We start from the raw sequence: 14,490 nt of genomic DNA on the forward strand, positions 1-14,490 counted from the left end.
GTCAGAGCTAATCACGGAACTATGCAGTAGAACCACAAAATTCAGAGCATAAGTTACAGACGAAAATATACTCAACCGTTTGGCTCGGTGAAAAAGACCAACTAACCTCACGTGTCAATGAGGACGCCTAGCGATCCATATCATATTTGCAGCACACACGTCGCAATTTGCTGCAACTATATTTTTGACCACTAGTCGGCGCTTTTGAGCCATGAAGAATTCCGGGCTGACGTCACAGTGACGTTACTAAGACGTCACGTCCGGTGGGTTTCATCACGGTACAGTCATTCTTTCCTTTCACATGTGTTCCCCTGTTGTAGCGACAGTTCCAACCGGCTTTTTGTCCCACCGACTACAGTAAGGAACAGTTCCCCGTGAAAAACCCCTAAGAAGACGCCAAAGTATCTTATCTTTCTTTCTGCGGGAAAAGATCGGTCGATTCGGGGAAATTTTTGCATTCCAAGGACGAAAAGGTAAGACTTGTGCCAGTAGAGAAAATGTGTCGTTGCGACATCTTTACAAAGAACTCGCGCCAAATTTTTGGGATCTCATTTCAAACATCAACCATAAACGGCGCCTGTTGGGCTATTCCTTCTTATTCCTTTGTAAACCTACAAAGCAGACCATTCTTTGATATTTTGAGGATACACTTGAATAACTACATCTCTAATGAATTACCGAGAGACTTATTTTTTGTGTAGACTTGCGCCCCCCTCCCCATCCTTAATTTCCAGATCAATATATTCCTTGATCTCACCACCCAAGACTTGTCGCAGTGATACTTTAACCGGTCGAAAAATCGTTTATGCTTCGAATTATGAGACATGAAAATGTCATTTTCTAGTCGCAGCCATGATTATAATCAGGTCGAAAAATGCTTTTGTCAGCTGTGAGTTTCTATATTTATGTCACTGCGTGTCACGTCAGAGAATATCGTATGGTGAGCTATTTTTGATGCCGCGCACATGCTTACATGGTCAATACGGCACTGTTTCCTGGAAAAAGTCTTTGGCAGACACACAGACATAACTACATGTAGATAAAATAATTCACCCCACTGTCTACATATGTTTCAAATGCATTAAATATTATGTCTGACCACATTATTCGTCATCAGTGTCTGATCTCTCAATTCAATAAAAATTACAATAATGGATCAATTTGCAAATTTTGAGTTCTTTTCCACTATCCCTGTTAGACTCAGGAAGTGGAACACCACTGAAAAATATGACTTCATCCCATAATTTTTCCATGTGTTCTTCTTTCCTGTGTTAAGAAAGTCAAATTTTTGTAAAATGGTGAAGACAGATTGTGAATCATGATCAGGTCCAGATTCAGTCAGTTACAAGCAAGATTCGACAACTTCATGGAGAACTATCCCGTCAAATATAATCACAGAACTCAAACCCATTATGGCAGTCGGTTGAAGAAGAGATAGATAAGGAACGGTCTAAACTGGAAGTACATCCTATTTGACCGTAAACTTTACTCTACTCTAATACAATTCACTATCTCCATCAGGTACCCACAATGCCCTCTGACGCTGCTAAGAAGCGCGCTGCGAGGAAGAAGGAGGCGGCGAAGCAGAAGGGCGGGAAGAAAGCTGAGCCCAAACCTGAGGAGAACGGCACGACCAACGGAGTAGAGACCAATGGTGTAGCCAATGGGGGTGAGTAGCTCGACTTCTTTATATTCATCTAAAAATCAAGTGTCTTGCTGGTTTCAAGATTCTGTTGGCTGCCAAAAAGCTGTTCTGGAACATGAACCAATTGACTGGTACCAAACAGTACAGATTTCGCAGTGTCACAAAGGCTTGTTCTAGAATCTGAATTTTATGCTTCTGGCACAAATGTTTAGCTGCAGTGATAAGCTTTTCTATCAGCAGGCACTTGTATTTTCTTTTTATTACTGAAACTAGTGAAAAGTGATAGAAAATTTAAGCTATGAAAAGGAAGCTAAATTTTTTTCCTCACCACTAGTGGATGACCTTAGTGCCATCATGGACAAGTTGGACATCGAAGCCCAGGCCGCCGCGGCCGCGCGCTCATGTACGGGCGTCCTCGCCTCGCATCCGAAGGGACGTGACATCAAGTTCGAGAGTTTCACGCTCACGTTCCACGGACACGAGCTGTTCCACGACACCAAGATCGAGCTGAACACGGGCCAGAGGTACGGGCTGGTTGGACTGAACGGATGTGGTGAGTAGACTACTACAGTATGTGTGCAGTAGGTAGCATGCATAGTCCAATGGTTAGCGGCCCTGCCTCTGGATCTAGAGGTTGTGAGTTTGATCCCAGCTATGTCGCTCACCCGACATGCATGCTACCAGAAAGGGTTGATGTTCTTAGGACGGGATTATGAAAGTCGCTGTTATATATTTTCCTTGGGAGAAAAGACTCTTGTGGTACTACTGACGAAGCCACTTAATTGCACCTCGGATAATCGCACCTTCCATTTTATTGCACCGAATCCCAATATCCAAAACCGGTTCCCATTCACTGCATTGTTAGTGACTCCGCATATCTGCACCGCGCATGGTCACGTATGCCGGATAACTGCACCATTTTTTTTCAAAAATCCTCGACAAGTTAACTGAAAAGGTGCGCTAAAATCGGCAAACGCGGTACAAATGAGCCGATACCTGCCGGTGTAAAGGCGCAATACCGCCAATATGTTTAAAACTGTTTTGAGTAACAAAAGAAGGCGGTCTCCATTGACAGTTACGTTGATAGGAATCGTATGGGAGGTCCTGGACGGGTCACCCGTAATCAGTAACTAAGTTTTAGTTTCAATTCCTAGTTTCATGGCGGTTCATGATTTACGTAAATCGACAACTGCACTCTACGTAATGTAACATAGAAACTGTTATCCCATGAGTGGCATGACGATGTTTCAGAATGCCTCCCCTGTAACATTACGTGTGTTGTAATGCGGTAGATCACATGGAAAAATGAAAGAATGCAAAATCAAAACAGGTTCGTAGTCATTTCTTTATTTTCAGCAAAGGTTCAATTAATAAAGTAATTAACTGAATAATTTCGTCTGTTTTCTTTGTGCTAGTGTTTCTGACTAACAATACACCCCCTCGCCCATGGTGGTGCGGTCCAGCTGGGCATTTCGCATAATTGCACCAGCCAGATAATTGCACCAAAAACGCTGACAAATGGGTGGTGCAGTTAAGCGGATTCTACTGTACCAGCATTTCCTGTTTTACAGCCCAAAATAAATCTTTTGTTAGGTTCAAGATTGTTGAAAAGATACAAAGTCCCAAATGAGACACAAAAGAATCACACGAAACTTTGTTTTTTTCACATCCCCAGGAAAGTCTATGTTTCTGAGCGCCCTGGGGAACAGGGAAGTCGACATCCCCGACCATATCGATATCTTCCACCTGACGCGGGAGATGCCCACCAGCGACAAGACGGCGCTCCAGTGCGTGATGGAAGTGGACGCTGAGCGCGTAAAGTTAGAAACGGAGATGGAACATTTACACGGCAAAACAGACGAAGGTACCAATCATCTACAAATAATTTTTTATCATCTAAGGGAGAGGGGGCATGCTATTTCTGCACTTGTCTAATTCTTTCTCTGCTCAATGTAAAGTATAATCTTGTTCACTCCCTGGATATATATTCATTAATGGTCATGTCAAAGGTTCTGTAGATCATTAAGAAATTCTGTCATCTTTCTGACATTTATATTCAAGCTTCTAATGATTCCTATTTTCTGGTCGTTATTTCTGCAATGGACATCAGAGGGAATGGGTTGTTATTTTACCAATTCTAACTTATGTTCTTCCACTAACTTTTCCAGTATTATTCTATATATCAGGTCAGTAAAAGCTTATGAGACAAAGGCTTGAGTAATGGAGTGAATGTATGATCATGCTATGAAACAATACACAGTACACTCAAGAAAGAATGTGAGAATTGACCTGCATTTTTGCAGGGACCTCCCTAAAGGATTGAACATTGGCGCTCCTCCATCCTGGTATAATCCCAGCTCCATTCTGTTGATTTTCAAAGTTAGGGTATTTCTGCCAATATTTCCCCAGCAGAGTCTGTAATTTTGTTTAAAACTCAAGATTTCATTAATTTTAGACAAGATGCAAAGCTGAAGTTGCAGGAAATGACTTCCATTTGTGTCTGCAAAAGGCAAAAGCTGCTTTCCTCTTGACCAGTGCGCCCCCCTCCAGACCTCCCCCCTTGCACACACAAATCCTGTTGCTTGGCACCCTTCCCCCATCCTTCTCTATATTTCTGGGGAGATACCTGATTTTTCACCCCCCCTCCCACAGAATCGGCAGAGAGACTACTGGACATCTATGAGCGGCTGGAAGAGTTGGACGCAGACAAGGCTGAAATGAGAGCTGCTGCTATCCTGCATGGTCTCGGCTTCTCACATAAGATGACGGTGAGATTTATAATGAGAAATTGAAAGATTTTCAGTTTGTTTTATATCAGTAAGCTTTTCTTCTGAATGTTTGATATCTTTGTACGCAAACAACACTAAAGCAACTGACGATAAAGTCAGGAAAGATTAAACTGTGCTCAGTCATTCGCAGCTCAAAAGACACTGAAACTCATCTCTAACAGATGAAAAGACATAAAACGTATATCACTAGCATAACCTGACAGAAGCAAATTTTGCCGTCATGGTACCCAGGGGTTTTTCTAGAAAAATTTAACAAGAGGGAGCATACACAGGCGAGGGAGCGAATTCTATTTATTCATGGAAGAATCAATCACTGAGTGAAGGCTGTATGCTGGGGATTTAGCTAAAATCTGAATTCAACAAGGGGGCGCTGGGCTGAAACAAGAGGGTGCAGCGCCCCTCTTTCCTGATTTAGATGAACCCCTGGTACCTGTTTTTAGAATAGTTCCTTAGTGTTTTCTTTGTCCAGTACATGTAGTAGTATCCAATACTGTATTTGATTATACTGCTGTGGGGGTCCTTAACATGGGTGGACAGCAGTACGCTAGTCTTCACATCACGCTTCCGAGCGGCTCTGTCCAGCCGGTCCACGCTGGTGAGACCACACTGTCCTGACACACTCCAACCAAGATTTCCTACCATGACATCTCTGACTTTCCACCCCGCAGCAAACCCAGGTAAAAGACTTCTCCGGAGGCTGGCGAATGAGAATAGCGCTGGCTCGAGCGCTGTTTGTCAAACCTTCCCTCCTCCTGCTGGATGAACCCACTAACCACCTGGACCTGGACGCCTGTGTGTGGTTAGAGGAAGAACTCAAGAAGTAAGTACAGAAGGAGTTGTCTTAGACTAGCGATGGGTGAGTCTGTGTGTGCAAGGAGGTTTACCTCCTTGGTATATGTGTGTGCATGTATGTATGTATGTGTGTGTGTGTGTATGTGTGTGTGTATGTGTGTGTGTATATGTGTGTGTGTGTGTGTGTGTGTGTATATGTGTGTGTGTGTGTGTGTGTATGTGTGTATATGTGTGTGTGTGTGTGTGTGTGTTTCTGACCTACATGTGGGGTGAAGTATGCCATCTTGTAAGTTTGTTATACATGTATCATGGACTGTACACGCCAGTAAAAAATACACCTATACCTTAGAAAAACTGTGGACACAAAATGATCCAACTAAAGTACTGCATTGTAAAATCCAGCAATCTTATAATTTATATGTATATTCCCATTGTTTCCCTCCAGCTACAAGAGAATCTTGGTGATGGTGTCCCACTCCCAGGATTTCCTCAACGGTGTCTGTACCAACATCATCCACGTCAACAACTGTAAACTGGACTATTATGGTGTAAGTACAGCCTTCTTGTATGCTTCCCTAGGAGAAATACATTCTATATGTAAGATTCGCCTACTGTTTATTCATTTAGTTTCATTGGGACTTAATTTTGTGACAGAAGGGGAACAGTTTTTTTAAACCACAATGTTCTTCATATCTACTTTGTTTGCTACAAGATGCTTAATCTTCAGTGACCCTGACTTGTACTCATTGACCTTTGGCCTTTGACCTGTAGGGTAACTATGACGTGTACATACGGACGCGGCTGGAACTGATGGAGAACCAGGCCAAAAGGTACAAGTGGGAGCAGGACCAGATCAAACACATGAAGGTATGTACTGGCTTCATCTGCACTCTAACTCTGTAGGCAGCTGGCTATTAACTAGCAAGGCGTCAAAGTAAAGCCCTACAATTAGAAAATAAAAAAAAGTTAGACGCCCTCCTTTTGCAGGGGATATCCTGTGTCCCTAGTAATTACATACACATGTTCATGTGGTGGTAGAGGTGGTAGAAATAATCATCATTCAATCAGACATGACAGTCAACGTCATAGGGTCAATTGAAGAGACTACAAGTTTGCATGCTAGTTCAACATTGAATCAGTGGCGCTTTGCAGGCTCCTTATAAAAGTCTTCTTCTCAGATTTTTGGCAATGCTTTATCAAAAACATCTCACTCACTAAACTAGAAAAATGTTCCATACAAAACTTTTTTATCCTATTTATGTCACTCTTACACAGCTGTTTGTTGTTGTTTCAAGTGAAGCTTGCAAACAACATTTTCATATGTAACATTTGGTACGTGTATGTTTTTCACCATTTTGTTGTTCTGCCTCCAGAGTTACATTGCCAGATTTGGCCACGGTAGTGCCAAGCTCGCCAGGCAAGCACAGAGCAAGGAGAAAACCCTGAAGAAAATGGTGGACGGAGGACTGACAGAGAAAGTAGTCTTAGATCAGGTGAGAATCTTCAAGTCTCTAGGAGTTGAACTGTTGGAGTGTTTCAGGAAATGATTATAATGATGTACACATGTAATATGATCAACCAACAAGTGCCTACAAAAATGGTTCATAAGTAGACCAGTGGCTGTGCTGTCTCCAGCTTTTTATTTCTTCATCCCACTCATTGTTTGGGAGCCCATGTTGTTAATGTTCGTCATTTCAAGCTTACGAAAATGCATTTTCATCTCATGAAGCTCAGATTTTTTGGACCGACAGGATGGAATGGTTGTTTTTTTGCCCAGCAAGCAAATTTCCGTCCCGGGATGGAAGGACAGCCCTGAAGTAGAGGGGTTACACATGCTTACAAAGCTGAAGTGTTACACCAGAGGACAGTTATACTGGTGAATACAAATGCTGAATTAGAAGTTAAATGTTTTTTGTTGTCTTCCCCTTGTAGACGCTGACATTCTACTTCCCAGAGTGCGGGAAGGTCCCGCCGCCCGTCATGCAGGTTCAGGACGTCAGCTTCAAATACTCCGATGACTCGGTAAGTCAGCATCATCATCACGTCGCCTAGCAACAGTGACGGTCTGTCAATAACTCTGATAACTGGTCTTGATAACTTTAGAGTTTGTGTAATAACGTGAATAAGAAAATGATTGTAATGTCTTGTTATGTAACAATTCCATTGTAATGTTTTGTTTTTGTCAGCAGGGCTAGCCCTTTGTAGTAGCCACATGTTGGTTGGGTAGCCCTGGCTGTGTGTGCTGAACAGCCAAATCAAATACTATTGGCAATAGATAAATGAATAAACAATACTGGTAATTAAGTACTTATGAAAATTGTCTAGATTGATGCTGCTGTAGTGTTCCTAATATAGTTTTCTGTTTTGCTGCAGTATGATAAGAATAAATCCAGTTCGAACATTGATAACTTTTGTGATATTTCTTAACTTCCTACAAGTATGGCAATGTAAGAGAGACACTGTGTAGGTCAATATTTTTTTTCTGATCTGATGCATAGGGTTTAAAATAATCTTACGAAAACCCATTTGCAGCCATGGATCTACCGTAATCTGGAGTTCGGGGTTGATCTGGACTCTCGAATCGCGCTGGTTGGTCCAAACGGCGCGGGAAAGTCCACGCTGATGAAGCTGCTGGATGGTGAGCTGGTGCCGACTGACGGACTGATCAGGAGAAACTCTCACCTGCGCATCGGCAGGTTCCACCAGGTGGGTAACAACAGGTGTTTATAGGTGTGCTGGACAGGGCTGTGTACCCTAAACAATTTTCAAGTACAAGTACAGGTACAGGTACGGCAGTTTAGGTACAAATCCCGATCTAAACCTGTACCTAAACAATTTTACAGGTACAGGGTTCAGGTACACAGCTGCTATTATTTTGTGTGTTTGACTAGAGACCAGCACTAAAGAATTTGTGTGTGTACTAATAGCACTACTATGTATGCTTAATTTGTGATATTACGTTTTCAATTGCATCTACCAAACATTGTCTTTTACTTATGCATGGTAAATCTTCTGAGGATTTTTTATCCAAGCCTTTATAAGGTCTTGATGTACAGGCCAACTTCACCACTTGGCACCTATTCAATAACAATTAACAGACTTCAAAAACATACAAACCCATCACAGACCTTCTAGGGACAATTGCTGACTCAAGTCCTGTAATAAAAGCCAATTAGCCAATCCTTACAATTTTTTCAATCCAACAAGAAGTCTGGAAGAGTTTATCATAAACTTGCCAGTGATAAGTTCAATTATCATCTTGATAACTGTATTATCGTCTTCCTGGCAGCATCTCCAAGAGAAGCTTGACCTGAACCTGTCAGCAGTGGAGTTCCTGATGCAGAGTTATCCTGAGGTGAAGGAGATAGAAGAGATGCGCTCCATTGTGGGGAAGTACGGACTCACCGGCAGGCAACAGGTCAGGGGTCACATGCCTTACTATCTTTACTAGTGCCTCGTAACTCAGTAACAACCCCTTCCCACTGATCACTGACAACGGGGAATGAGCCATCATAACTTAGTATCATAGTTCTAGTTTGTGTGGAATAGTTCTACTCATTGCATGCATGTGTGTTTGTAAATATTGATCTTGGAGGTTCAATGGATTGAAATTGCAAATGGCCTACATTGACTCTTTAAGTGAATATATTTTCCCAATATTGGTTTAACAAGTACAAACAGCATGAAGACATTTGTAAAACAATGTAGCGTCTTAAACATGGACAGAGGACGTCACTATCTCAGGTTATATAATCTGTATATAACTCCCTTGTCATGTGATCAGTCACATCATCAGTTATGTGACAAGAGAACTCCAAGACCAGATCTGACTTTACTGCGTTGAAGAAGAGATAGAGTGCATCTCAAAAGCTACCAAAAGAAGCAAACCCTTTTGTTGTGTGTAAGCGTTAACATATTTCGTCAAAAGCCAAGGAGGTTTCAATCAGTGTTTTTTGTTGCTGATAAAACTTGTCACGCTGTGCTAACCTCCCCTCCCTTCTCCACCCCACAGATGTGTCCGCTGAAGAACCTGTCGGACGGACAGCGAGCGCGGGTGATCTTCGCCTGGCTGGCATGGCGGGCGCCTCACCTCCTGCTGCTGGACGAACCCACCAACCATCTGGACCTGGAGACCATTGACGCGCTCGGCGATGCCATCAACGCCTTTGAGGGAGGCTTGGTGCTCATTAGTCACGACTTCCGACTCATTAACCAGGTTAGTTAGCAAGTTATTGATTAATTAGAAAAAGTTAACAAGTTCTCAATAGTCAACTAACTTCATTAAGTTAAAAAGTTCAGTGGTAGATATTTGCCACTTGTTGTTTATCAGCCACGACTTCTGACTCATTAACCAGGTTAGTTAACAAGTTCTCTACTAACCTAGTTAGCAAGTTAAGTGGAGCATAATGGTAATTGTTGCTTATCAGACACAATTTCAAACTCATCAGCCACGACTTACGACTCCTTAACCAGGTTAGCTAGCAAGTTATCTAACCAGGTTAGGAAGTTAAGTCTCCAAGCTGGTTAAGTTATTGACTAGATTGTCTTTGGACTGCAGAGTACAGTACTAACTGTAGTACGACTGTTTTTCGCCAGGTTGCGGAGGAAATCTGGGTGTGCGAACACGGCACGGTGCGGAAGTGGAAGGGCGACATCCTGTCCTACAAGATGGACCTGAAGGAGAAGATCATGAAGGAAAACTCCAGGTTTAACAAGATCAAGTCTGTTATCTAAATATCATACCATCTCAGGGCCTTCCCTCCTAAATATGAGGGGTTTACGCGAGTACGAGTGTGTATACTAGTATTCAAGTCCGTTTGAGTTTCTTCTAGGTTTAGTTTGCAACTGAGGAAGTAGTCTTTTTGTTCGATAAAAACTTCACCGCAAACTTAACCTAAGCAAAAAGTCAATACAGAACTCATACGGACTTGAATATACGCACTCATTTGAACCCCCCAAGATTTTACCGACGACATCCCTATGAGCATGAATTTTCTTAATTTTTTTAAAGAAAGAAACAAAGAAGAAGCCTTGGTCCATTTGATAGATTGGTTGTGGTCCATTATAGTGCTCACACCCTAGCAGAAAGTTTCCCACTCTCAATTTGGACATATATAAGGCTGCTGGAGGAATGTCTTCTATAAAATCTGGGTTGTTTGACCCAAACTGTATGAATGCTATATGTAATGTTACAACTATGTAATGAAAAAAAAATTAAACAAATAAGTACTAGGTTAAAAGCCTTCCATTGAAAGATTCCTATGGAATTTGCCGCCACCACCACTCAGGTTTTGCCGGAGTAGAGTACAATTTAGAACCTAAAGTTAAATATTATGATGTCTTAACACAGTTAAGGTTACCCATCCACATCAATAGCTGCAATACTATGTATAACAGAATGGGGGCAGTGTTGCACACAGTCAATGATGCACTATTCGCCTGAAATGTTAATGTAGAATTGGAAGGAGGGAAGGCAAAGTTGTATGTTTTTGTGACCTATGATTATACAAAACACTGCTTTTTGAAAAAGTATAGCCAACCACAAGCATTTAGAGTCTTGTTAAACAGCAAACATATGATACAACGCTTGCAGCTAGATGTGTACAGGTTAGCGTGACAGATTGTTTAGTGTAACATAACTAGCTGCTGCCGCACTGCTTGCCTGCGAAGCTGGTGTGTTACGCCTAAGGGCGGTTAACTGGCTACATGGATACTTATGCAGAATATGGTCATCTCAGAAGGGGTAGGCAAGATCATCTTGTGTCTCCCCTATTTTGGTTTGATTACAATGTTTCCATCAAACTCTACCCATATTGCATATTGGAATAGTCCTTAGAAGCAAAGTGTATTAGGCAACATTAGAGACACTCCATTGCATCTTAGCTTCCTCCAACAAGCAGAGCTGCTCAATGTAAACTTTCCCCTCTAATTGCCTTAAACTATTGAAGTCAATGACCAGATTTGATCTATCATTAAATGGTTAAAAGAAAATGTTAGAAAAGAAGAAATTTCAGCAGTTCTGTATGTTTAATATCTGTTGTAATATTTCCTTCCTTATGAAATCGTGTACTGAGCTAATATAACGCAGTGGGGACCGTCCATTATTAGGGGAGGGTCTAGAACTAGTGACTGGAGAGAGGAACAGGTCTGTACCTTATTTGGTCATTGGAAGAATGGTCCATGCAGTGGCGTAATTTTTGTAGATTAATGGAAATATTTTAACATTATGTTACATACAATTCACACTTTGTACAGTCTTGGAAAAGATGACAATACTAGTGAAGTATTTCCTTTCCATGTGTATAATTGCTATAGTATTTGTAAGTGTAGAGTATTTAACTTTGTTATATCTGGACTTTAACAGAGTTGAATTTACCCATGTAAACTATGTTGCATTACTGTACATACATTGGGTAATGGCTGTCAAGTTCTCTATATCTCACTGTTATTTATTTGTATACAGGTTTCTATAAATGTTGACATAAATTAGTCTACATGAAAACACATGCGTATGTACTAGACGTATATTTTCTTGTTTGTGCCACATGTTTTTCTTCACATGAGGATTTATGAAAGGTGTGTTGTGAAAAGGCAGAATAAAAAAGGGAAAAAATGTTTGATGATGTTGTCATTGTTGGAGTTTCTTTTACTAGTTTTCTTGTTTCTTATCATTTCTAAATGTTTGTACAAAGCCAAGGATTGTACAACAATCAGATAGGTGTTGTTAACTTTGGGAAGCAGTTTTACAGCTACCCAAGCCCAGCAGGTACCAAAAACAAAACTGAAATTCTCTCTGAAGGAATGGTGTGCTCCAGGCACAGAGATCTAGGATGACTGAAACTTCACTAAACCACAAAAGAACCTAGCCTCCTTCCCAGACTTCCTATGACAGCGGGTTCTCTAAAGGGAGTTGTGTAGCCGACGGCCGCTGTTCATATCCAGTCTGCTTCAAGTCGGGCCCAGCAAAGGGGAATTAAAAAAACAATTAGGGGCTATCGACATGGACTTGTGAACTGCGGCTACTCAACTCCCTTGGCTACACAACTCCCTTTAGAGAACTCCCCCCCCCCAAATATATACGCCGCTGTCATAGGAAGTCTGCGAAGGAGGCTAAAAAGAACCTAGCCTTATAGCTTAGTAGACTGATCCACAAAGGTAAGTATCTGTTAGGACTGGACTTTCTTATGATTTACATTTTGTTTTGACAAAACTGGTCCAGTGCTGTAACCAAGGAGCTGGTGTGTTACACCAAAGTGCAGTTATACTGGTGATACAGACACAGGAGGAGGTTGGATCCACTGTATTGGTTCCTTGCTTGACCTGTTTTCTTCCCTTATGATTTATTACTCCTCAGCAAGCTGATTGGCTAGTATTGAAAAAAAGCTGAAGTATAGGCATTCTGGACTATTTCGATTGTACAGTAAGTTCACTACAGGGCACAGAGAAATCAACTTAATTTGATTCTGTAAATGAAATCCCCTGAACACCTCAACCATGTCAACGATATGCGCAATAAAAAAACAATTGAACACGCAGAACATGCTTTAGCAAACAGTGAATATTTCATAAGTGTGCTTTAATCAGCAGGAAGGTTGTCTTGCTGCAGAAGGCTAACAAATTTTTACTTAAGTAAGGATCCAGCTGGTTTCAGAAGACGGTGTTCAGCCCATCAAGCGGCTCCTCCCAGCGCCTAAGATTATACTGCACCGTAAAGTTAGACCCGCACACTGTCATACATCTTGCGTTCAGAAAGGAAAATTGGATCTATTCATAGACAGTTAAGCAGACCGAAACACCGTTGAATTTGTTCAACGTCTTCTTGTTTCACAAAAGAAGAATGAAGATTTGGATGTGGTATAAAGTGACAGTTTACAGAACACGTCACTCGACCACTTTTGTTGGTGCAAAGCGAGGGAAACGTGTCATTTATGTCCTAATGCATTGTATCCTATCGTTTTGTTTGTGAAATGTTTTGAATATTGCCTTTCTTCGTCTAAAATACTAAATGGCTGCAATTTCTAAAACAAAGTCAAATAACCCCCAGAACTCAAACCCCTTTGCGAGCCTTTCACGATTTCCCAATTCCCGAAAAGACGGAAATTTGGCAATTTGGCGGTCATTTAAGCCACTTTTGAGGAGGCGGCCGGGAGCAGTACTGCAGATGAGGCTATGGCAGGGTATGTAGCCCCGACTTGTAGAATGTGAATATGTACTTTCCCAAGTAGATCCAGACGTCTTGACATACATATAGCATTACCTTTAAGACACTAGTTGGTATGAAAATGATCGATTTATAGGCTCCGTGTAAGGAGCCCATGTAACACCATGTCCGCCCGTCGAAGCGCCGCCTACATTCATTTATACATCATATCTTCTACGTTATGAATGACCCGAACTTCGGTCTATTACTAAACTTATCACCCGCTTATTTATTGCATATAAACATCTAAACATTAGACCACAAAATGATATACATGTCATACATGTACCGTACAGTGTTATCAGTAAACCAGTGTATATATATATATAAACCAGTCTATAACTTGCAGATATGACAATGTGTGCTTGTTATATAATTTTGCGGTCTGGTGCCTAGAAGTTTATTTTATAAGAGGACGAACACTCTAGTAAAAGGTCAAAGATGTCATAGCCTCGGAAGCGGATAAGGTCTCCAAGCAGATGTTTGGGTGAAAGATGATGTTTTCTGAATGACGGCTGGGCTTCTTGGGCGGTCTCTTACATCATATAAGCACACGATCAGTTGAGTAAAAGGCCAAAATTATTCAAGGAAAATGGATGGTGTCCGCATATGTCCTTAATCCACTCATAACGTACAAGATTGAATGTGTACATGAATGTAGGGGGCGCTTCGACGGGCGGACATGGTGTTACATGGGCTCCTCGCGCAGTGGCTAAAATCGATCCTTTTCCTGTCAACGAGAGTATCAAAGGTAATTCTATGTGTATGTGAAGACATCTGGACCAGTTTGGGTAAGTTTTCACTGGCTTTAGGCCTACATGTCTTGTATATCTTCACATTTTCAAGTGGGGATCACATACCCTATCATAGCCTAATCTGCAGTACCGCTCCCGGCCGCCCCCTGAAAAGTGACTAAGACGACCGTCAAATTGTCAAATTTCCGTCTTTTCGGGAATGGGGAAATCGTGAAAGGCTCGCATAGGGGTTTGAATGTTTTATGCTTATTTGACGTTGTTCTTAATCATGTGACCACTTTGAAACAAGAATAACAATATTTGCGACAT

General features: G+C 41.6%; 1 protein-coding gene across 1 annotated transcript; it reads left to right on the forward strand.

The window, feature by feature from the left end:
* The first annotated feature begins 286 nt into the window (after nucleotides 1–286).
* On the forward strand, nucleotides 287–10,062 carry LOC136446828 (ATP-binding cassette sub-family F member 2-like). Its single transcript, XM_066445435.1, has 14 exons — nucleotides 287–473; nucleotides 1,522–1,669; nucleotides 1,980–2,198; nucleotides 3,321–3,509; nucleotides 4,298–4,413; nucleotides 5,103–5,254; nucleotides 5,672–5,774; nucleotides 5,998–6,093; nucleotides 6,600–6,719; nucleotides 7,159–7,248; nucleotides 7,759–7,932; nucleotides 8,516–8,644; nucleotides 9,239–9,442; nucleotides 9,823–10,062. The coding sequence occupies exons 2-14, from the start codon at nucleotides 1,531–1,533 to the stop codon at nucleotides 9,958–9,960; spliced, it is 1,869 nt and encodes a 622-aa protein (XP_066301532.1). The 5' UTR covers nucleotides 287–473; nucleotides 1,522–1,530; the 3' UTR covers nucleotides 9,961–10,062.
* The last annotated feature ends 4,428 nt before the right edge of the window (nucleotides 10,063–14,490 follow it).

This window comes from Branchiostoma lanceolatum, chromosome 13 (genome assembly GCF_035083965.1).
Source record: "Branchiostoma lanceolatum isolate klBraLanc5 chromosome 13, klBraLanc5.hap2, whole genome shotgun sequence".
Lineage (NCBI taxonomy): Eukaryota > Metazoa > Chordata > Leptocardii > Amphioxiformes > Branchiostomatidae > Branchiostoma > Branchiostoma lanceolatum.